Below are 21,436 nucleotides of genomic sequence, written 5' to 3'. Positions count from 1 at the left end.
GCACAAAGACCACAGGAGAACCTCTGGAGTCTGGACGTCTTTATTGAAGGAGTTCCTCCTCCCTTTCCTGGCTCCTCCTCCTCCCTCCCTCCCGGAAACAGAAGCCGGGTGGACGGCCACGTCTCCTTAGATAAGAGGCCGGGAGCCCTTGGCAGCCTTCCAGGGGGCAGCCCTTCGCCCATCCCACCACTCACCCCACCCGTCATATAAAAAAGGAGATACGAAAGAAATGTATACCGGAACCTTCTCTCTCACTCTCGCTCACTCGCACACCAACACCTGGACGCCATCTGGCTCCTCTGAAAGCATGATTTTTGTTTATCCCCCCCCCCCCGCAACCCCCACCCCTCTGCCCCTCTTCCCTCAGCAGGCCAGGCGTGGGGAGGAAGAGACAGAGGGCAGGAAATGCGATCTGGGTCTGCACCGTCCAGCAGAAAGCTTGTGGGGGGGGGGGGGGTTTAGAAATTGCAAGGAAGTGCACAACTCGCTGTCATCCACCTTCTCTCACTCACACACATACACACACACATACACAAACAGTACAGGCGCACCGGTTCCCAGGGTGCCCCATGGGACAGACAAGTTGGTCCCCTGGACGGCCAGACCCGTTTCCTGCTCCCGTCCTTGCCCTGGAAGACAGGAACAGCCGGGGCCTTCCGTGGAGTCCTCTGGAGCAGCGTGGGGGGAGGAGGCAGGGGGGCACCCACGCGGGCAGGGGCGGCTCCTTCCAGCGGCCTTGCTGACCCCCCTCGCCCGACGCCAAATCTCCGCCTCGTCCTCTCTACTCGTATTGGGCGATGAAGACCATCATGACTACGCCGCCCAGCAGGCTCAGCACCTCCAGCAAGGACTGGACCGGTCCCGCCTCCTGCAGGAGCTCTGGGATCACGGAGACGGTGGCCACGTAGATGAAGCCGCCGGCCGTGAAGGGCAGGATCCAGGCAGTGGCCACCTCGCCCACGCCCTCCGCCAGCAGGGAGCAGACTGTGCCCGCCAGCGCCCCCAGGGCCGTCACTAGCTGCAGCTTCATGGCCTGGGCAGAAGAGGAGGCCGGTCAGCCGAGACCAGGGAGACCCCCTCTGCCCCTCTTTGAACTAAGGACCCGTAGTGCCCCCCCCCCCAGCCCTCCACACACACACACGCCCGTCCTCCCGGGAGCTACATAGGGAAGAGCCCGCAGGCTTTTTGGGCCGGGGTCCACGAGGGAAGCCTCCCCACCCACCTTCCGCTTCGTGCAGCCAGACTGGACGAGGATGGCGAAGTCGCCCACTTCATGGGGCACCTCGTGGAGCAGCACGGTGAGGGTGGTGATGGCGCCCACGGTGCTGCCCGCCACGAAGGAGGCGCCCAAGGCCAGCCCGTCCGTGAAGTTGTGGGCGAAGTCAGCAGCCAGGTTGAGGTAGCCGGCCACACGCATGGCTGGAGGAGGGGGGGGGAGAGAGGGAGCAAGAGGTCAATCGGGATGCTCTGGCCAGATGAGCCCAGCACGCCCGCCCCTCTGGATGCCCCGAGCCCCCCTCACCAGACTCTGGAGGTGCCTCTGCCTTCCTGGCAGGGGGGGCGGCTGCTTTCCCTGCCGGCCCTCGGACCTCTTCCTTCTCCCCTTCGTCATCGCTGCTCTTGGCCTTGGCAGCTGCAGGAGAGACGGAGGAGGCGTGTGAAGCAGGAGGTGGTTAAGGACGAAGCTGCCCTGATGGGTCCCCACATCCGCTGGGCCTCCCTGCCCCAAATCTCCCGGGGGGAGAAAGAGGTCGGAGGGTTTCATCCACCCAGAGGAGTCAGCAGACTGGACCCAGAGCTGCAGCAGCAATGGCCCTTAGTCCGCTTCACAGCCCTCTCTAAGCGGTTTACAGAGCCAGCCTCTTGCCCCCCAACAATCTGGGTCCTCATTTTACCCACCTCGGAAGGACGGATGTCCGAGTCAACCTTCAGCCAGTCAGGATCAAACTGCTGGCTGTGGGAATGCGGAGTCTGCCTGCAATGCTACATTCTAAGCCCTGCCCCACTGGAGGCCTTTAGGAGCTGCTATGGGGCACAGATTCCAGAGGGATCCCCCTCCCCATCCACGGGGGGTGGCTGGCCCTCCACCCCTCCCAGCACCAGCAGCCCAGCAGCCGGCCGTGGCAGCCGTACCCACCGTGAGCGTGAGTGTGGCCGTGTCCCCCTTTGACGTGTCGGACGAACTTCTCCACCACCAAGAAGGCCACGAGGCCACTCAGGACCCAGAGGCCGACGGCCATTGTGTGCTGGTGCTCGGGGCCTGGAAGGAGGCGAGGGGCAACACTTGAGGGGGGGAGGTTTTCTCTTTCTAAGGATTGCCCCACACCCCATAAAAGCTGAGGGAAAAAGAAAGCTTCTCCTCCGTTTGCCCCCCAGTTCGGCCACCGGGGAGCAAGGTGTCCAGACACCCACTTCAGAGTTTCCCCTCTTCGGCCACCAGGACTTTGCATCGCCCCCTACCTTGGTGGGAGTGGCCGTGGCCGGAAGGCTTGGTGTGGGAATGGCCGTGGCCGCCACTGCCTCCTTCTCCGTGAGGAGCGTGGGACTCTGCGGGGGGAGAGAAGCACCGGGAGTGGGGCCTCTCAGCTTGGGAGAGGGGGCCACCCACCCACCCACACCCACGGACCCCGTCCCCTCCCCCTGGGGCCCGTCCCTTGCTGCTGGCTTCGGCAGCCTCCGTGTGGGGCCGGGGGGGGGAGCCCTGTGTGGGTGTGTGGGGGGGAGACTCACCCAGGGCGTGGGGGATGAGGTGCAGGAAGGCGTCCCCCAGGAGGCCCCCCGAGGCGAAGCTGAGCAGCAGCTTGAGCAGGGCCTGGTGCTGGGGGCTGTTGGACTCCACGGGGATCAGGAAGAGGATGAAGTAGGGGGCGGCGCTGATCAGGAGGGTCGCCCCGAGGGCCTGCGGGGGGAGGGAAAGGGCAGGGTGGGCAGCAGCCCCTCCTCCAGCGGAGAAAGCAAAGGGGGGGGAGAAAAAAACCCCTCCAGGATGCATGCTGGGAGAGACCCCCCCCACCTCCACTTCTCTGGAGGCAGCCAGGAGGGCAGTAGCCCCCCCAACCCCACTCAGCCCCTGCGGGGATCCCACCTGCACCCCACACCGGCTTTCCCTCCCACCGCAGAGACAGAGAGAGGGGGGGGTCGGGGGGGGTGTTGCCCCACTCACGTAGCTCCACAGCCGGAAGGGCTCCAGCTTCTCCCTCCTGGGCGGGGCGGAGGGCCTGGGACCCCCGTGGCTGTGCGGGGGCTGGTGGGCGTGGTCCTCGTGGGAGTGGGCGTGGCCGTGGATCTCCTCGTGGGCGGGGTCTCCGGGGCCGGGGCCGTGCCAGATGTGCTCGTGGCTGTGGCCGTGGCAGCCGTGTCCCTGGTGTCCTCCGTGGGAGTGGGCGTGGAGCCCCTCGTGGGAGTGGGCGTGGTCCTTGTGGGGCCCCTCGTGGGCGGGGTCTCCGGGGCCGTGCCAGATGTGCTCGTGGCTGTGGCCGTGGTGTCCTCCGTGGGAGTGGGAGTGGCCGTGATGCGCGTCCCCGTGCTGGCCGGAGGCGGCACACAGCAAGGCCGCGCACACCGCCAGGGCCGCCGTCGCCCCCCGGAGCCCTCCGCCGCTGCAGCCGCCCATCGCCATCGCCCTGCCGGGGGAGACGCGCCTTAGCCGGGAGCCCCCGTCGCACCCGCTTCCCAGCCCCCCTCCCCCCGCCTCCGCTCTGCCCGGACTCTATGGCCGGGCTCCCCCCGGGGGGGCCCCTCTGCGCCCGCACTCTATGGCCCCCGCGGGACCCCCAGGCTCACCCGGCTTCCAGAGACGCGCCGGGCTCAGACCAGACGTGGCACCCAGGCCCCGCCCACCGCGCCAAGGCCTCGCGAGAACATCCACGCGCCCTCGCTCTCCCGCCCGCTTCCGACATGGCGCCGCGGGGCGCCCCGCCCGCCACCATCATGGCGGCGACCGCGGCGGCTCCGTAGAGGAACGAGAGGCCGGCCCTTAACAAAGATGGCCGCCGCCCGGACTACGCGGGCGGGGAAAGTTTCCCTCCTCAGCCTCCCCGGTTCCGGCACCTCCGCCCTTGGCGGCACCGGAAGGCCTTTCGCGCACGGAAACTCTCCTCCTCCGCGCGGCCAGGGAGGCGGCCCCCGCGAGGAAAGGGGCCCCGCTCAGGCCCGCCGCGGAGCACGCCGGGAGTCCCCGCCGGGGCCAATCGGCGGCGGCGGTCGCGGGGCATGCCGGGAGTCTGGCCAAGGCCGGAGAGCCGCGCCGAGGGCCGCGCGGTGCATGGTGGGTAAGCGGCGGCGGCGGCGGCGCCCGGCGGGGGCGGGGGCGGCGGGAGGGAGCGGAGTCCGGGGCGCCCGGCGGGACCCAGCGCGGCCATGGGGGACGCGGGACGGGGAGGAGGAGGAGGAGGAGCAGGTAGGGGCCGCCCCCGAGGGAGGGGAGGGGAAGGGAGGCGCCCCGAGGATCCCCTTCTGCCCTCGGCGGAGGCTCCGCGTGCCCGGCGGAAGGTCCCGGGACGCCCCGATCGAGGCTCTTCCCAACGGGGAGCCCAACGCCCGGAGGCCCCGACCGGCCCTTCCGCCGTCCTCGGCCTTCGCGGGGAAGGAGGGGCGGCCTCTCGAGGCTTCCTCCCGCGGGCAGCAGCCCCTTTTTTGGGGGAGGGGGAGGGGGGGCGGGTGGGGGGCGCCCAGGCTGACCGTGGGGGGAGGGGAGAACCGTCCCGTCCTTCAGGGGAGGAGCCTAGACGGAGCCCCGCCCCTTCGCCCCTGCGGGCTCTCTCCCCCCCCCGCCGGAGACTTGATCTTTTTTTGTGGGGAGGGGTCTCTCTCTCTCTCTCTTCATCTGCCAGGATCGGCCTTGAAGGCCCCCCCCCCTTTCGCCTTGATCCCGGGAGGGGAGGGGTCCCTCTGAGCCCCGTTCATCCGAGGGGGCCGCGCTAAAGGGCCGGGAAGCCCCTTCTGCCCCCCCCCTTTCTCCTCCTTGGGGGAGGACTGGCTTAGTTTGACACCCCCCCCCCCCCAGCTTCACCCCAGGAAAAAAGAGCCTTTTTTCCTTTTATTCCCCTTTTTCCAAAGGGCAGCTGGACTTTCTGGCCAGTTTTCTTTTCCTTCCTCTGAAAACCTTTTCCTTCTCCTCCAAGAAGCTTCCCTGGTTCCAGTGAAGGGAAAAAGCTTCTTCCAAGAAGAGCGAAACGTCTTCCAAGGGGGGGGGGGAAACAAACAAACTCAAGACATTCCGGTTGCTCTTTTCCAGGGGTCGGGGGGAAGCATCTTTGGGAGAACCGGAGGACGGGGACTCTCGGGAGACGTTGAAGCCCTGGTGGTCTGGGCTGCTGTCAGTAGGGCAGCCCCCTCCCCACCCCTGGAGCTCTGTGGCCTTCCTTTCTCTCAGCCCCCCATCGTCCTCTCCCTCCCTCCCTCCCGCCCATCAAACCTAAAACAAAATAGGCTGGGACGCCGCTCTCAGCTTGCTCCGGTGCTGATCTCTGTCAAGAGAGAAATTCCCTCAAATCCATTTATTTTGCTGCCTCACCTCAGCTCCCAGCGTTGGCTTCTTCTCGGGTGCTGAGCCCTTCTGGCCTCCTAACCGTTTCGGCTGCCCTGTTTTCCTGACCCTCCTCCGAGGAGCCGCCACTGGTTCAGACCCGGCCAGTTGGCTTTGCCCAGCCCGGTCCCTCTTGTCCGCTCTGACTGGCAGCGATCGCTTGCCGGGATTTGGGGCAGCAGGCCTCGTCCCATCTTTCCGGAGCTGCAGGATGCAGGATCCAAGCCCCATTGGCACAAAGGGAAGGAAATGGTTCCCTCAGCCACCCACACCCCCCCCACTCACTCACAGGTGTTTTTTTTTTTTTTTTAAGACTTATGATTTGGGAAGGGAGCTGGCCAGAGGCAGAATTCGCCACCTGTGCCCACCAGGATGCGTGGCTGAACGTGGGGGGGCAGGAGAGGCCCAGGGGGGCTCCTGTCGCAGGAGGAACCTCCGTCCTTCCCTGTCCACGGGAAAGAACCAGCCCAGCCCTCCTGGGGGAGTGGGGGGTCCTCAGGAGGGGCTGGGCCGGGCCTGGCTTCTCCAAGGACACGGCCAGTGGGGCAGCACTGGGGTTCTGAGCCCCCTTGCTGACAGTGGTTGCTGTGGGCAGAACGGGATGCTGCCTGGCTGCCCCTTCCTTGCTTAGCCCTGGCCCACCCAGGGAGGGAGCCCAGCTCGGGGACGGGGGGGGGGGGGGCTGATCCCCCAGGGTCTGTTTCGAGCTTTGCTTGAAATGCCCCCCCCTCACCCGAAGAGGTCTTCCCATGGGGCTGAGAGGGTGCTGTGCAGGGAAAGGTCGGCTCTGAAGGGGTGGGGAGAGGGAAAAGGGCAGTCCCGAGGACCCCTCCCCACTTCTCCTCCCTCTGTCCCAGGAAGCAGCGGCGGCTGGGTGCCAGCCGGTCATGTGACTGCCGAACGCCTTGCAAAATATCCGGAGAGGGAGGAAGCTGTGGGAGTCTGGGTGGGGGCTAAGGAGGAAGTCTTCAGGGAGAGACTCTGCAACCCGACATCTGGGGTGGGTGGGTGGGTGGGTGGGGGCTCCAACTGTTATATTAACGTCCCCCCTCCTTTCTTTTTCCTCCTCCTCCTCCTCCTCCCCACCCTCTGAAGACTGCAGGAGTCCGGACAGCTCTTCGCTCAGCAGCTCTCCCCCTTTGCGGGGCCTGGGATCCTCCCCGCCGCCTGAGCCTCCCCCCCCTCTGCACCCCTCCATGATCGGCTCGGCCATGACCAGCTCCATCGGTGGGCTTGGCTCCCCCTTCCCGGTCATCAGCTCCTCCATGGGCTCCCCGGGGCTCCCGGCCACCCCTTCCATCGGCTACGGGCCCGTCAGCAGCCCCCAAGTAAGCAGGGACCGCAGACGATGGGCGGGCGGATGGGGCGGCAGGGGCCCTGGGCCCCGGCTCTGAAGGCCCCTCCACCCCTTCCAGATCAACTCCACAGTCAACCTGTCCGGCCTCCACTCGGTCAGCAGCTCGGAAGACGTGAAGCCTCCGGTGGGCATGAGGGTCCTGCCAGGGCACCCCCACAGCGGCCTGGTGCCCGGGAAGCGGCTCTGCGCCATCTGTGGGGACCGGTCTTCAGGTAGGTGGGGCAGAGCCACCCACGTGTTTGCGGAGGAGGGTACCTGAACGAGGGAGGGTCTTTTGGGGGGAGGGGCTGGTCTTTGGATGGGCTGGGATTTTGCGGGAGGGAGGGAGGGAGGAGGCCATGCCGGGCCCGGGGTGAGCCCTCCTGTGCCCCACAGGGAAGCACTACGGGGTCTACAGCTGCGAGGGCTGCAAGGGCTTCTTCAAGCGCACCATCCGGAAGGACCTCACCTACACCTGTCGCGACAACAAGGACTGCATCGTTGACAAGCGCCAGCGCAACCGATGCCAGTACTGCCGCTACCAGAAGTGCCTGGCCACCGGCATGAAGCGCGAAGGTAGCGCAAGGGGGTGGCAGGCGGAGGGCCCAGGGGTGGCACCCCTCCCACTGCTTTCTTCCGGGAGGGAGGGGGGCTACCCCCCAGCAATGCCTACCACCCCTTTTGCATTCATGACGCAGCCGTGCAGGAGGAGCGCCAGCGGGGCAAGGAGAAGGACGGGGAGGGGGAGCTGGCTGGCACCGGCGCCAACGAGGACATGCCGGTGGAGAAGATCCTGGAGGCCGAGCTGGCCGTGGAGCAGAAGTCAGACCAAGGCGTTGACGGAGCCGGCACGGGGGGCAGCTCGGTGAGTTGGGGAAGGGGAGCAGCGGGATCAGAGCGGTCCCTCCACCACCCCACCGAAACAGACGAGGTAAGGGGGCAGGGTGGGGTGGAGGAGGGGGCGGGTGGGGGAGGGAGGAGGGGGAGCTGTCGGCGAGCGGCTCCGCCTGGCGTGGGGGGTCCCAGTGCTGGCTCAAGCGTCCCCCGTCCCACCCTCCACCTGCCTGTTGCCCCCCCCTCCTTTTTTCCTGCAGCCCAATGACCCGGTGACCAACATCTGCCAGGCTGCGGACAAGCAGCTCTTCACCCTGGTGGAATGGGCCAAGCGCATCCCCCACTTCTCGGAGCTGCCCCTGGACGACCAGGTCATCCTGCTCCGGGCCGGTGAGTCAGCCTGGGGCCTGGCCTGGCCCTCGTCCATTCGGGAGGGTCTCCCGGACACTCACAAACCCCTGGTCTCACGGCGTCCTCTCTCCCTCCGGCAGGCTGGAACGAGCTGCTGATCGCCTCTTTCTCCCACCGGTCCATTTCGGTGAAGGACGGGATTCTGCTGGCCACCGGGCTGCACGTCCATCGCAACAGCGCCCACAGTGCCGGCGTGGGGGCCATCTTCGACAGGTGCGGGGCGGGCAAAGGGGGCTCGGGGGAGTAGGCTGCCCCTTGGGACCAGAGACCCCGGTTGCAGAAGGGCAAAGGGGACCCTCTTGGCTCTCCACCCCCCAGCTGAGCTTCCCCCACCAAAGGTGGCCCTTTTGCCTCCCCAGGGTGCTGACCGAACTGGTGTCCAAGATGCGCGACATGCGGATGGACAAGACGGAGCTGGGCTGCCTGCGTGCCATCATCCTCTTCAACCCAGGTGGGCCTTTGCTCATCGACAACCCCCCCCACCCGGAGAATCGCCTCCCCCCTCCTGGGCGTGACCCCCTCCCATCTTGCTCTCTTCCCTCCCCTCCCAGACGCCAAGGGCCTCTCCAACCCCGGGGAGGTGGAGCTGCTGCGCGAGAAAGTCTACGCCTCGCTGGAGTCCTACTGCAAGCAGAAGTACCCGGATCAGCAGGGGAGGTAGGGCTGGCGAGGGGGGGAGCTGGGCGGGAGACCCCCCCGGGCCCTCCCAAGGGGTGGTGGTGAGAGGAGAGACCTTGGCAGGGGGGAGGCTCCCACCCCCATCTCTGCCTGCCTAGGCGCTCTCTTTGGGGGGAGGGAACGAAGGAGGGTCTTCCTATTGCACTCCAGCCCCCGGGCCCTTCAAAGCCTTCCTGAGGAGGGACAAGAGCCCCCTCCTCCCCACTGAGGGCCTGACCTTCCCCCCCCCAACCGCCCCCCCCTCCCAGGTTTGCCAAGCTGCTGCTGCGTCTGCCTGCCCTGCGGTCCATCGGGCTGAAGTGCCTGGAGCACCTCTTCTTCTTCAAGCTGATCGGGGACACCCCCATCGACACTTTCCTCATGGAGATGCTGGAAGCCCCCCACCAGATGTCCTGACCCCACCCCCCACCCCAAGGACCGGAGGATTGCTGCCAAGAAGGCCGGGAGCTCACCCACCCACCCACCTACCCACGCACGGTGCTCTGTGTTGAGGCTGGGGGCTGTACTTCCCAGCCACAGTGGGGTGGGGGCTAGCCCCCTCCCCGCCTTTGCATAAATCACGGGGTCCCCCTCAGCCAGCCTCTGAGTGCTGGGGGGGTCCTCGCCCGGGGAAGGGCTCCCTGTAACGCTGCTCCTCCCAATCGGTTTGCGTGAGAAGCCCCCTGGGCTGGGGGAGGGATGTGCCAGGGCTCCTCCCCCCCCTCCATTGCAGCTTGGGAAGTGGGCCCCCCCAGCCGGCTTTTTGGCACTGGGTTTCTGGCAGCCCCGTCCCGGTTCTGAAGTGGTTCCCGTTTCTTGTGGGGGGGCTTCATTGAGTTCCCCCCCTCCTCTTCTGGCTTAGCACTTTGACTGTATCGGCCCTCATCTATGCAAGGGGCACGGCCTGGGGGGGGGGCAGAGCACGCCCTCATGCCAGACAGCCTGCTCGCCCCCTCCTGGCACAGGGGAGCCCACTGCCCCACGTCCTTGGGGTGCCCAGGGGCTGAGCTCCCCCTCTCACCCCCAAGAGGGTCGGGGGCTGCCCTGACTGTGGCCGAATTGGAAGCCCCTCCCTGCCCCACCCCCTCCCCTCCCTTGGCTGATGCCCTTCCCTCGCGCTCTGAGCACTGGCTTTGTAAGGCCTGAGGGGGTGGAGAGGGGGGGGGTCTCCCTCTCAGTCTCCCCCTGACTACAGGCTTCCTTCCCCCCTCCCCCATTTATGTGACCTCCCCCAAAGACCCACTTTGGGGGAGCTGTTGGTTTAATCAGCCTGCTTTTTCCAAAGGGCAAATCGTTTGCGCCCCCCCCTCCCCCCGCTTTGTTTCTCTTCCTTCCCCCATTTTAATTGTTTGGGCGCCCGGGGCACTCTCTTTGCTCCCCCTCCGCCTTACCCTCAATCAGGAATGCAGAACTTCTGAGCATGTGCAGAGTGCCAGGCTGCGATGTCGCCAGAGGCTGCCCGGCTATTATGGAAGAGATGGACCTCCGCCCTTTGAGGGGAGGGGGGGGCACGGATGTTGAAACTTTGGGGGGGCTCCCTGAGCATCCCCTGGAGGGTGGCCACAGGCGGTTGGAAGTGGGCCACGGGGTTCCCCAGCCCAGGCGAGACCGGCGTTCCCGCCGCCTGCAAGCCGGGTCCTCGGACGGCCACCTCTGTGCAACGGACTACGTTTCAGTCGTTTGGAATCCTAGTTAGGTTTCTCTGTGGCTTCTGCTCAAACCTGGTTAATAAAAAACACAGCTGTTGTGTTTGCATTACGTACCACGCAAATAAACCATGTATTGTGGTTTTAAGGTAGTAGTCTGATTTCTCACTGGGTGCAAAGCCCCCCCCACAGCCCCCCCTCCTCCTCCCCCTCCCCAAAAGACCGGCTCTTTCGTCGCCTGGGTCGGGGAAAGTCCCCCTTTTTTTACTCCCTGCAGTTCTTCCCTCGGCCGCTGGGGGGAAGCCGCCCCCTCTCACCTGGGCAAGGGCCGGTTCCCCGCTGCGCCGCCTCCGGGGCGATTCCCTCGCCAGGCTGGATGTGGGGCGGGGGGCTCCTGGACCCCAGAGCCCCCCAGGAGCCCCCCCGCCCCTTCAGGGAATTCCCCGCATACCGTCGGCTGGAAAAGGCGGCCGGGGCTGCGCTCTCCCCCCCCCCGTGGCCTGGGCTGACCCCCGTTGCCGGCCGGCCTGCGCTCGTCTCCCCCGGGGGTTCCTGCAGGCTCCTTTCGCCCGACGCGCACCGAAGGGCCTCGTCCGTCTCTCGCCGGGCGGAGGCGGGGGGCTCCCTGCGCTGGGCTGAGCTGCGGGGCTCCTGAGCACGTGCAAAGGGCGCGAGCGCTCCGGGGCTGGCAGGGCGGGCGGAGGTTCTGCGGCCGGAGCCGCCACACCCGCAGCCCAGAATAGCCGGCCGCGCATTCCTCGCCGTCCTGCCGGCCTCCACCCAGGGCGCCGGCTCTGGTCAGGCTCCCCCGGGGGCCTTTGCCCCCTCGCCTTGCGACCGCACAGGGCTCCCCGCGCGCGCCGGGGTGGGGGAAAGGGGGGAGCTGGGCATTGGGGGGGGCACCGTGCCTTGGCCAGCTCCCGAGAAGGGGCAAAGGCAGAAGGGCTTCCTGGAGGGGGGGGCTCCTCCCATCTGTCCCCCACTTGCTGAGCCAAGAAGCCCCCCTCCCCCCTTAAGACACCAGCAGCTCTTCCTCTGCCCCAGAGGGGAGGGGCCGGCCAGATCCTAGGAAGAAGGCTGCAATTAGGCAGGGTGGAGTGGGACGGCCGCAGCACCCCACCCACCCCAAGGCTGGTCCCCGGAGGGAGGGCTGCCCTCCCTCCCTCCCTCCCTCCCTCCCCTGCCTGCAGCTGGGCCACCAGAGACGCCAGAGCCCCTCAGGACGCCCCCTCCCCTCCCCCTTCTCAGGACTGGCCTGGGTCTTGCATCCACACATGTCACTTTCTCGCCCCTGGAGCTCCTTTCTCACGCCCCACGGGCTTCCCTGGTCTCCGTGGGTGAGGATGGCCGCCTCGGGAGACGCAGAGGGACCTGCCAGGGTTGCGCAAGGGGCACACTGAGACCCAGGCTCCTGTGGCCGAGGCTGGGAAGGGGTGGGTGGGCAACGGGAGGGCCGCCTGAGCTGCGCCTTGTTGGCTGCGGATGGCTGAAGAAGCTTGATACGGATGGATGCATATCATCGGAAGGATCCCACGGGCCTTTTCTGCAGCTGCATCACAGCTGGGGCTCACTTTGTCTGCCTGTAGCTGCCTCGGTTACTTTTTACAAATAACAAGAGTTCATGATCTTTTCTGCGGGTACTGTGTGCCAGTATGCCCCCCCCCACCTGCCCCAAAACACCTGCCTTGGTCTGCCTTTGCATTCTGTGGGGCCCAGATGCCTTGTCCGAATCCAGCAAACGTCTCCCAGCGTACGAGCAGCTCAGAAAATTCCTAGGCCTCTTGCGAAAGGCTGCTCTGAGGCTCAGCTCGGGGGCCTCTGAACGTGGCCACTTTAAGGACTTGTGGACTTCCACTCCCAGAATTCCCGCATGGCTGGCTGAGGAATTCTGGGAGTTGGAGTCCACAAATCTTTGGCTCAGCTCAATGGTAGCAGAGGAGATGGTGTTGCCCCCGGCTGAGAGAGGAGGGGCAGGAGGTTGCTTCTCTTCTGGAAGAGTCTGGAAGGGTCCAGAGACCCCAATACCAGGTGGGGAATCTGCATGGGTAAGAGCGGGGGGGGGGGGGGGCTCCTCATTGCAAACCAAAGGGAGAATTGGGGACCGAGAGGGTGGGGGCCCCTGATGCTACTCTGCAGGGAGAGTTGGGAGGGAAGGGCTGCTGTCCCCACTGGCTCCACATCGGCCTGGCCCCACATCACACTGAGCCAGGGAGATGTTTGTTTGGCTCAGCCCAATTTAATGGCTTAATGACTTCTCTGGACCCAGAGAATGATGGTTTGTGCAGGAAACCATGTTTTAAGGAACCGCATTGTGCGACGCCAGCCTTTGTCTCCTCCTTCTGGGTCAGGATCTGGCCAGGAAACACCAGATCCTCTGTGTGTGTGTGTGTGTGTGTGTGTGTGTGTGCGCGCGCGCGCAGGGATTCCGCCTGCGATAGAAGTGGGGCTGTTCTGCTTCCAGTGGCCTCCTTGCCTGCCCCGGGGAGGGGAGGGGAGGGGAGGGCACAGCTGGGATTCCCCCTCGCAGCACCTGCTAGCATCTTTTGAGAAAGTTGAGGGTGTCACACCTGTAGCCTCCCCTGCGCAAGCAGGACTTCCCCCCTCCCAAGGCAGGGAATTCTGAATTTTCCAAATATTATGTTTGTACGATATTGTGGAGTGAGAAGCCTGATGCTGATTTCAGCTCCTTCCCCAACTGAGCCTGGGAGGCTCTCTTGGCCCAGCACCCCCTCCTGCACCAGCCCCACAGAGAAGGACAGGAAGGCGGCCGGCTAATTTCGGCCTCCTAATTACAGTCTCTCTTCTGGACTCCTGGCTCAGCCGGAGGGGGAGGAGAGGGAGGCCCCTGCCGGCCGAGGAGAGCACTGTGAAGCGGGACCACATCTGCCGGAGGGACGTCCAGCTGTGGCCAGAGAGGGCTTTCGAGGCAGAAGAGCTGCGGTCAGGGCAGGGCTGGCCGGGCACAGCTGCGAGAGAAGCGGCTGATGTGCAGAACGGGCAGCTATCATGCTGGGGCAGGGAGGGCAGGAGGGAGGGAGGTTCCTGGCTGCTGTTTGAAAATGGGGCCCTTGAGGGGATGGGGTGACCCTCTTGTGGGATAACAGCAAATGCGCCTCTGCACGCACACACACAAGCACAGCCGCTCTGAGTACGGGGGCACAATGGTGGCCTGTGGAACTCATGGCTACAAAGAGGGCCAAGGGCTCAGGTGGATCTAAAAGGGCCTGAAAACTCCTGGGGGCAGCAGGGCTGCGACTGAGGAGTTGGAGGAAGAAGGGAGGGCGGCCCCCCCAGTGCCCAGGGGAGGGGGCCAATGGGAGGAACCCCGTGCCAAGGGGGGCCAGACTGCAGGCCATTCTCCTATCAGCCGAGGGGGGGGGGTTCCCCTCCTGGCCACTCTTTTACTTCATGGACTCCAAATGGGGCAGGCTCCCAACTTCACGGCCTAGAATAGTGTTGGCCATCCAGAAGCCCTTCGCGGCCTGTGGGGGGTTTCCTGTGAAATGTCCAGACCCCAATGTCCTGGCCCTTGGGGCAGAAGCATCCAGACCCAAATGTGTAGAGTTCCAAGCTCACTACTTGATTGCATTCTGCCTGTCGTACAGGAATCTCCTTGGACTGGGAAGAGATAGACGGAGCTCCGTGCAGCTGAAGGGGTGGGTGGGTTTGAGTTCTGGACCCCCTGGCAGACAGCTATGCAGGGACTCCAGGCTAACGCTGGGTTTGAGGCGCTGCCCCCTCCCTGGCTGGGGGTTCCCCAACAGGAGCCTCTCTCAACAATGGGAGATGCCACCCCTCCCTCGCCAAGCCCACAAGGCTGCCTCTTGGCCCTGCCCACCTGGAGAATCTCAGCCCGCCCCTCCCTCCCCTCTCTCGGTAACAGAAACAACAACAGTAACAGGATAACACAATGGGAAGGGACCTTGGAGGTCTTCTAGTCCAACCCCTTGCTCAGGCAGGAGATCTTACATGATTCAGGACAAATGGCTGCCCAATCTCTTCTTAAAGACCTCCGCTGATGAAGCACCTACAACGTCTGGTGGCAAGCTGTTCCACGGGCTAATTGTTCTCGTTGGGAAGTTTCTCCTTAATTCCAGATTGCTTCTCTCCTTTTATTAGTATCCATCTGTTGTTTGTTGTCCTGCCTTCAGGGGCTTTGGAGAATAGGTGGAGCCCCTCCTCTTCTCTGTGGCAGCCCCTGAGATCCTGGACGGCTGCTATCATGTTCCCCCTTCGTCCTCCTTTTCACTAGACTGGCCAACCCAATTCCTGCAACCGTTACTCTCCATATGTTTGAGCCTCCAGCCCCCTAATCATCTTCCTCGCTCTTTCCAGAGCACCTGCTCCCATCCTTTGGGCCAAGGGTGGGAGGATAGCAAGGGGGGGGGTGTCTCCTGGCTTGACCCCAAAGTACAAGAGGAGCAGCTGCTGTGGGCACCTGAAGAAAACCTCTGTCTTTGAGGGTCTCCTGGGAGATTGGACCTCTGGAGTTGGGGGGGGGCAGTTCTGGGTATTGCTGACATAGCAGGAGATTCCTGAGGAACTCGCAGCTGCCTGTGGCTGGGCTCACTTCCTTGAGCTGGGCACAGCGGGGGGGGGATGGGGGCTCTTCTCCCAGCATCTGTAAAGAGGCCTCTCCTTTGATGGGCTTTTAATGTGGATTTGAAGCTGTATTCTTACCACTTCCTAGGCTGTTCTTCAGCACCCCGTGGGGCAGAAAAGACGGGGCATCTCTCAAGGAAGTTACACCCCACTCCCCCTGAAATGGGGAATGGAGGGCAGGAAGCTGCCCTCAGCAGCCACTTGGGGCTCCCCAGGGTCCGTATCACTGCAGAGGAAGGGGACAATCTGGGTCTGGGGGCTCCTTTGGGGGTCCGTGTTGGGGGAGGGGCGTTCGTGGGTGCCAAGCCGTGGGATGGGTGGGGGGCTCAAAAAACTCCATATTTTTTTGGGGGGGCAGGATGGAGCTAGAGGAAGGGCAGGGCCGGAGGAAAGCGGGGGATATCTTGGAGGACCCCCAGAGGAGATCTAGCGGGCTCCAGGGCGGGCATCCAACCGGTTGAGAGCCGCTCCAAGGGAAAGGAGACGGGGCAGGGCGAGGGAGGCGCCCACGCGGGAAGGTGGCTGGCGGGGCGGGGGCGGTCAGGCCAGGGCGGCCCTGGGGGTTGGGCGGGGCGGGGGCTGTCCAGGCCGGCCGAGAGGCAGAAGGACCGGACGGCGAGCCAGGCTGCCTGGGGCTGCACCGGAGCCACAGCGAGACCGTCGCTCCCGAGCCTCTCCGCCGACATCGCCGCGGCCCCAGAGTCGCCCGTTCCGAGGGTCGCTTCGCCTCCGAGGGCCATGGAGCTCGCCCGGCGGCTGCTCGTGCTGGCGTTGCTGGCGCTGCCCGCCTGCCTGGCCGCTCAAGCAGGTAAGCGCCGCGGACGCGCCCTCGGGTCGCCCGCCTGGAGGCAGCGCCGGGGGGAGAGTTGCCCGCCCCCGCAGGCGCTCTGCTTTGGGGGGGGGAGGACCGAAAACGCTCAATTTGCGGGGAGAAGCTCGGCGGGGGCGCGAGAGCTTCTTTGGCCGCCGCTACCCGTCGAGCTGCCAGGCGCGCTTCTTGCCCCCTCCACGCTCAGCACAGAGCGGGGCGGCGCTGAGGGGCCTTGCAGGGCTTCCAGTCCAGCCAAGTGGCCGTCCAGGCTCTGCTGAACCCCCCCCCCCGAAGTGACGGAGCGGCCCCGATGTCGGGCGGGCGGCTCGCCTGAAGGCCGGCAGGTGGCGGGCGCGGGTCCGACGGGCGCCGCCACGTGGTGAGGTGCCTCCCGTGGGTGGCTTGCCCGCCCGACGGGGACCGGGCAGGGAGGGGCGGGGGAAGCGCGGACGCGGCCCCGGGCTGGAGGGGCGAGCCTCCCCCGCTCCCAGCGCCAACAGGCAGCGCTTGTGCGGGTTGGCGGCGGGCGCGGAGCGTCGAGGCGGACGGGGAGCCGGGCTCGCAGCGGCCGCCTCGCCTGCCCTTCCCTCCCCGCTGCCCAGACAGGGCGGCCTTTGTGCGGCGGGAACAGAGGCCGAGTGTGCGGTGCGCTGCCTCCCGGGCGGGGCTTGTTTGCCTTTGGGCGGCGGCCCGAAAAAACTCCGCGGCGGCCGCCTCCCCCCGCCCGCCCCCCCCCGGACTCTGCTTTGCCCGCATTTAGCCGGCGCCCCACTTGGCTCTTCTGCCTTTGGGGGATCCCCCCCGCGCCCCCCGCCCCCCGCCCCTCTCAAGCATCCCCGGCCCTCGAGGGGGGCCGCCTAGGGTAGCTTCGGAGAGTAAAACGGGCACGGATACATTTCATAAATGAAAGAATAAGGGAAGACAGCCCCTCTCCCACTGCGCTGCCCAGATACTCATTGCCACTTGATGTTCCCTTGTCCCATTCTTGCCTGGGATGACGGGGTGGGTCAGCCAGGCAGCCGCCGCTCCCCTGAAGTCACCCTGCCAGGATGGGAACCCACTTGCACTGGGGAGCCTCAGGTGGAACAGGTGGAAAGGCGGGAGGGGAATCAGGCGCCATTGGGGGGGAGGGGGGTCTGGAGAGGTCATCTAGTCCATTTTCTCATGGGGGCCTGCAGGCCTACAGGGGACCTGGGAGGGACCAGCTTGGAGTCACATCATGATCTGTGTGGGGGCCAAGAATTGACAACAGACAGATAATAGCCACCAGGCCACGGAAAGGGATTCTATGGCTTTACACACTTGGAGTATTTTATGCAGTTTTGGTCACCATGACACAAAATATGTGGAAACTCTGGAAAGAGTGCAGAGAAGAGCAGTGAAGATGACGAGGGGCCTGGAGCCTAAAACACACAAAGAACGGTTGCAGGAACTGGGTATGGCCAGTCTACTGAAAAGAAGGATTAGGGGAGACACGGTAGCAGTGTTTCAATATTTGAGGGGCTGCCCCAAAGAGGAGGGGCTCCACCTATTCTCCAAAGCCCCTGAAGGCAGGAGAAGAAGCAATGGATGGAAACCAGCCAAGGGGAGAAGCAACCTGGAATGAAGGAGAAACTTCATTGCAAGTTAGAAAAATTAATCTGTGGAACAGCCTGCCACCAGAAGCTGTGGGTGCTCTGTCCCTGGAGGCTTTTAAGAGGAGGCTGGACAGCCACCTGTTTGAAATGATGTAGGGCTCCTCCTTGAGCCGGGGGTTGGACTAGAAGGCCTTCGAGGTCCCTTCTAGCCGTAGAATTCTAGATTGTAATAGCAAAAGCAGTTAGACTTATATAGTGCTTTCCAGCCCCCTCTAAGCCTCTGACCCACAACAATCTGGCTCTTCATTTTACCCACCTCGGAAGGCTGAGTCAGCCTGGAGCCTGGTGAGATTTGAACTGGCAAATTGCAGGCAGCTGGCAGGCAGCAGAGGTAGCCTGCAGGACTGCACTCTAACCACTGCACCACCTTGGCTCGTTGCGGTAATCATTGCCATTGGCCCAGCCTCCCACCTGGAGACTGATGGGGGCTTTGTAACCCTCCCAACTCTCTTCACCGGTAAAATGAAGCGTGGCACAACTGTATCTGTTGGACTTCTGTCTGTATGCTCTGTGATCCCACTGCTGGGCTTTGACTGGATGACTTTGGGCCCAGCCACTTTGTGCCAGCTCAGCTTACCCCGTATAGCCTGGTCCATATGCCAAAATTCAGACAGAAAGTAAGTGAGGAAAGTTTCTGCCTTGCTGAGGTTTAGGGGACCTTACCTGTTGGGCTTCTGCCTATTCAGATTCCAACTGAAGTGTAGATGACTCCTCCCTCCCTCCCTCCCTCCCTCCCTTCCTTCCTTCCTTCCCTTTCTTCCTTCCTTCCCTTCCTTCCTTCCTTCCTTCCCTTTCTTCCTTCCTTTCCTTCCTTCCTTCCTTCCTTCCTTCCTTCCTTCCTTCCTTCCCTTCCTTCCTTCCCTTCCTTCCTTCCTTCCTTCCTTCCTTCCCTTCCTTCCTTCCCTTCCTTCCTTCCTTCCTTCCTTCCCTTCCTTCCTTCCTTTCCTTCCTTCCTTCCTTCCTTCCTTCCTTCCCTTCCTTTCTTCCCTTCCTTCCTTCCTTCCCTTCCTTCCTTCCTTCCTTCCTTCCTTCCCTTCCTTTCTTCCCTTCCTTCCTTCCTTCCTTCCTTCCTTCCTTCCTTCCTTCCCTTCCTTCCTTCCTTCCCTTCCTTCCTTCCTTCCTTCCTTCCCTTCCTTCCTTCCTTCCTTCCTTCCTTCCTTCCCTTCCCTTCCTTTCCTTCCTTCCTTCCTTCCTTCCTTTCCTTCCTTCCTTCCTTCCTTCCTTCCTTCCTTCCTTCCCTCCCTACATTTCTGCCCTATACCTTGTGCAAGAGACCAGTCAGGCTCAGTCAGGTCCAGCATGTGGTTCAAGAGACCAGGAAATATCAGCCCCCTTTTAGCAGGAAGGGGGGGCTCAGCCCCTCCTTGCCAGCCCCTAGAGACCCCTCCGGACGGGATGCCAGGAGCCCTTTGCATTCTGACTCCTTGGAAGGCTGGCGGTGGGTCTGAAGGGCTTGGCCGCACTCAGCAAGAAGGGAGAGAGAGCTGTGATGGGGGGGAGGGGCTGACACCCCCACCCCACCCCGGTTTATACTGGGGATCTTCCCTGCTGGCTCCTCCGCCTGGAGTCCTGGGGCTGCACCAAAGAGGGTAAAAATAGCAGGATAAACTATGCAAAAGCTCCGTCAGGAACGATGGAGGAGACTTTGGAGTTAACACAGAGCTCTTTGTCGGCAGCAGCCAGGCTGGGCAGGAGGAATGTCCACCCCCCCAACCCCCCACCCCTAAGGGCAAAGGCAGCCCTCTGAGCCCGGAGCTCTCCGCCCGAGCTGGGGGGGGGGTGGGGTTGCGGGGAGACCCTCAGATGTCTCTGTGTCGCCCCCAAACCTGGCAACGCTTTGCATCAAAGCTCTTTTAAGGACCCCTTCGCAGCCAGGACGGTCCAAGCTCTCCAGCACGGTTCCCTCTCAACTCCTGGGCAGGCGCTGGCTGAGAGAGGGGCCTGTGAGGTCATCTAGCCGGACCTGTGGCCAAGCAGGAGAGCCTCCTCGTGGGCCCTGCAGTCTGATCCTTCCAAAAAAGTGAAAAAATAGTGAAATCATTCCCCTCCCCACCTCCGGAGATGGCTGGTGTGATATTAGGCACGGATGCCTAAGTTTGCCATGGGAGCGGGGGGTGGGGTGGGGGAGCCCTACAGGTGAGATAAGGACAGAGAAGCAATTGGGGGAGGAAAAGAATTTTGGTGGCAAGAAAAAATAAGAGCCCCCCCCACCCCTCCTCCCCTGCTGTCCCACACTTGTGAATGCTGGCCTGGCAGGCTGGTCCGGATCAGGCAGCTCTTTGGGGCAGCTGGTGGGGCAGGAGAGGCTGCCTGGGGACACGGTCAGAGGGACTCAACAACTCTCGGCTTTCTTGAAGGTCAAGAGGTATTCCCGGTGGTGCCCTTTTCCCCAAAGAACAAAATGTGCCTAAGTCAGACCCCGTGGCCGGGGAGGGTGGCAGCACAATCTTGGGGGTGGGGGTGTTTCTCTCTCTTGGGGGGGGCTGCATCAACACAGGACGGATGTGTAGGAAACCAGGGTTGACAGACATTGATGCTAAACCATCATCACCGCTCAGCTTTCTATCTAAAACTCCAGAGGGAAAATGTTCCCACATGTGCAGCAGCTGCTCGTAAGGCCAGAGCTCTTCTGGTTGCATTAGCCATCAAGATTTGCTCCCTATATATTCTCAGCTCTACGGAATTTATTCATTTGTATTGATTGATTGGTATTTCCAAACCTCCCGCCTCCCTCAAAGAGGAGCTCAATAGATGGTGCACAATATAATATAACCCATAAATTTTAAAAATGTATAAAAATTAACATTAAAAATTAAATTACGGTTAAAAATTTCAAAATTGTACAGTAATGACAATTAAACATCAAAAGGGAGAAAAATTCCTTTTCTTCCCAAGGGCCAAAGTTTTTTCCTGCCTGGAATCTGGGATTCTTTTGATCAGAAAATCCACCCAAAAATTATTTGTCCCTGATTTATTTTTCAAATGTTTAAAACTCTCCCTCTCTCTGTCTCTCTCTCTATCTATTTTATCATGTCTATCGTTATCTATCATCTCTCTATTTGTCTATCTATCTTATCATATGTATATATCATTATAATCTATCTATTTTATCCCCCCCTCTCTCTTTATCTTATCATGTGTATATATCATTATCTATCTATCTATCTATCTATCTATCTATCTATCTATCTATCTATCTTATCCCCTCTCTTTATCTATCTTATCATGTGTATATATCATTATCTATCTATCTATCTATCTATCTATCTATCTATCTATCTATCATCTATCTATCTATCTATCTATCTATCTATCTATCTATCTATCTATCTATCTATCTATCTTATCCCCTCTCTTTATCTATCTTATCATGTGTATATATCATTATCTATAATCTATCTATCTATCTATCTATCTATCTATCATCTATCTATCTATCTATCTATCTATCTATCTATCATCTATCTATCTATCTATCTATCTATCTATCTATCTTATCCCCTCTCTTTATCTATCTTATCATGTGTATATATCATTATCTATCTATCTATCTATCTATCTATCTATCTATCATCTATCTATCTATCTATCTATCTATCTATCTATCTATCTATCTAATCTATCTTATCCCCTCTCTTTATCTATCTTATCATGTGTATATATCATTATCTATAATCTATCTATCTATCTATCTATCTATCTATCTATCTATCTATCTATCTATCATCTATCTATCTTATCCCCTCTCTTTACCTATCTTATCATGTGTATATATCATTATCTATCTATCTATCTATCTATCTATCTATCTATCTATCTATCTTATCCCCTCTCTTTATCTATCTTATCATGTGTATATATCATTATCTATCTATCTATCTATCTATCTATCTATCTATCTATCTACCATCTATCTATCTATCTATCTATCTATCTATCTATCTATCTATCTATCTATCTATCTATCTATCTATC

The 21,436-nt window shown here is 61.7% G+C and overlaps 3 protein-coding genes across 8 annotated transcripts in view; 2 read left to right on the top strand and 1 right to left on the bottom strand.

The window, feature by feature from the left end:
- Positions 1–24: 24 nt before the first annotated feature.
- Positions 25–4,198, bottom strand: SLC39A7 (solute carrier family 39 member 7). Its single transcript, XM_034430905.3, has 8 exons — positions 3,784–4,198; positions 3,164–3,623; positions 2,731–2,899; positions 2,461–2,547; positions 2,138–2,260; positions 1,523–1,633; positions 1,223–1,419; positions 25–1,033 (listed from the first exon to the last, which is right to left on the bottom strand). The coding sequence occupies exons 1-8, from the start codon at positions 3,930–3,932 to the stop codon at positions 782–784; spliced, it is 1,548 nt and encodes a 515-aa protein (XP_034286796.3). The 5' UTR covers positions 3,933–4,198; the 3' UTR covers positions 25–781.
- RXRB (retinoid X receptor beta) lies at positions 3,895–10,559 on the top strand. 6 transcript variants are annotated; one of them, XM_060690163.2, is made up of 10 exons: positions 3,895–4,271; positions 6,623–6,855; positions 6,943–7,096; positions 7,260–7,439; positions 7,562–7,728; positions 7,958–8,087; positions 8,189–8,321; positions 8,468–8,559; positions 8,660–8,765; positions 9,035–10,559. In XM_060690163.2, the coding sequence occupies exons 1-10, from the start codon at positions 3,986–3,988 to the stop codon at positions 9,180–9,182; spliced, it is 1,629 nt and encodes a 542-aa protein (XP_060546146.2). In that variant the 5' UTR covers positions 3,895–3,985; the 3' UTR covers positions 9,183–10,559. The 6 variants fall into 6 exon arrangements, with proteins under 6 accessions (XP_060546146.2, XP_087741134.1, XP_034286774.2 ...); XM_087885008.1 differs by having other exon boundaries at positions 4,090–4,267; XM_034430883.3 differs by having other exon boundaries at positions 4,133–4,267; positions 7,562–7,794.
- Positions 10,560–15,733: 5,174 nt separating this feature from the next.
- COL11A2 (collagen type XI alpha 2 chain) overlaps positions 15,734–21,436 on the top strand; it is a 41,884-nt gene continuing 36,181 nt past the window's right edge. Inside the window, exon 1 of the mRNA XM_087884955.1 lies at positions 15,734–15,821. Within this exon, the coding sequence (XP_087741081.1) occupies positions 15,752–15,821 (70 nt within the window). The 5' untranslated portion in view covers positions 15,734–15,751. The remainder of the gene's footprint in view (positions 15,822–21,436) is intronic.

Source organism: Pantherophis guttatus, chromosome 2, assembly GCF_059756535.1.
Source record: "Pantherophis guttatus breed Tessera chromosome 2, ASM5975653v1, whole genome shotgun sequence".
Classification (NCBI taxonomy): domain Eukaryota; kingdom Metazoa; phylum Chordata; class Lepidosauria; order Squamata; family Colubridae; genus Pantherophis; species Pantherophis guttatus.
The sequence above is the reverse complement of the archived record's forward strand: the minus strand, read 5'-3'. Positions and strand labels throughout refer to the sequence as shown.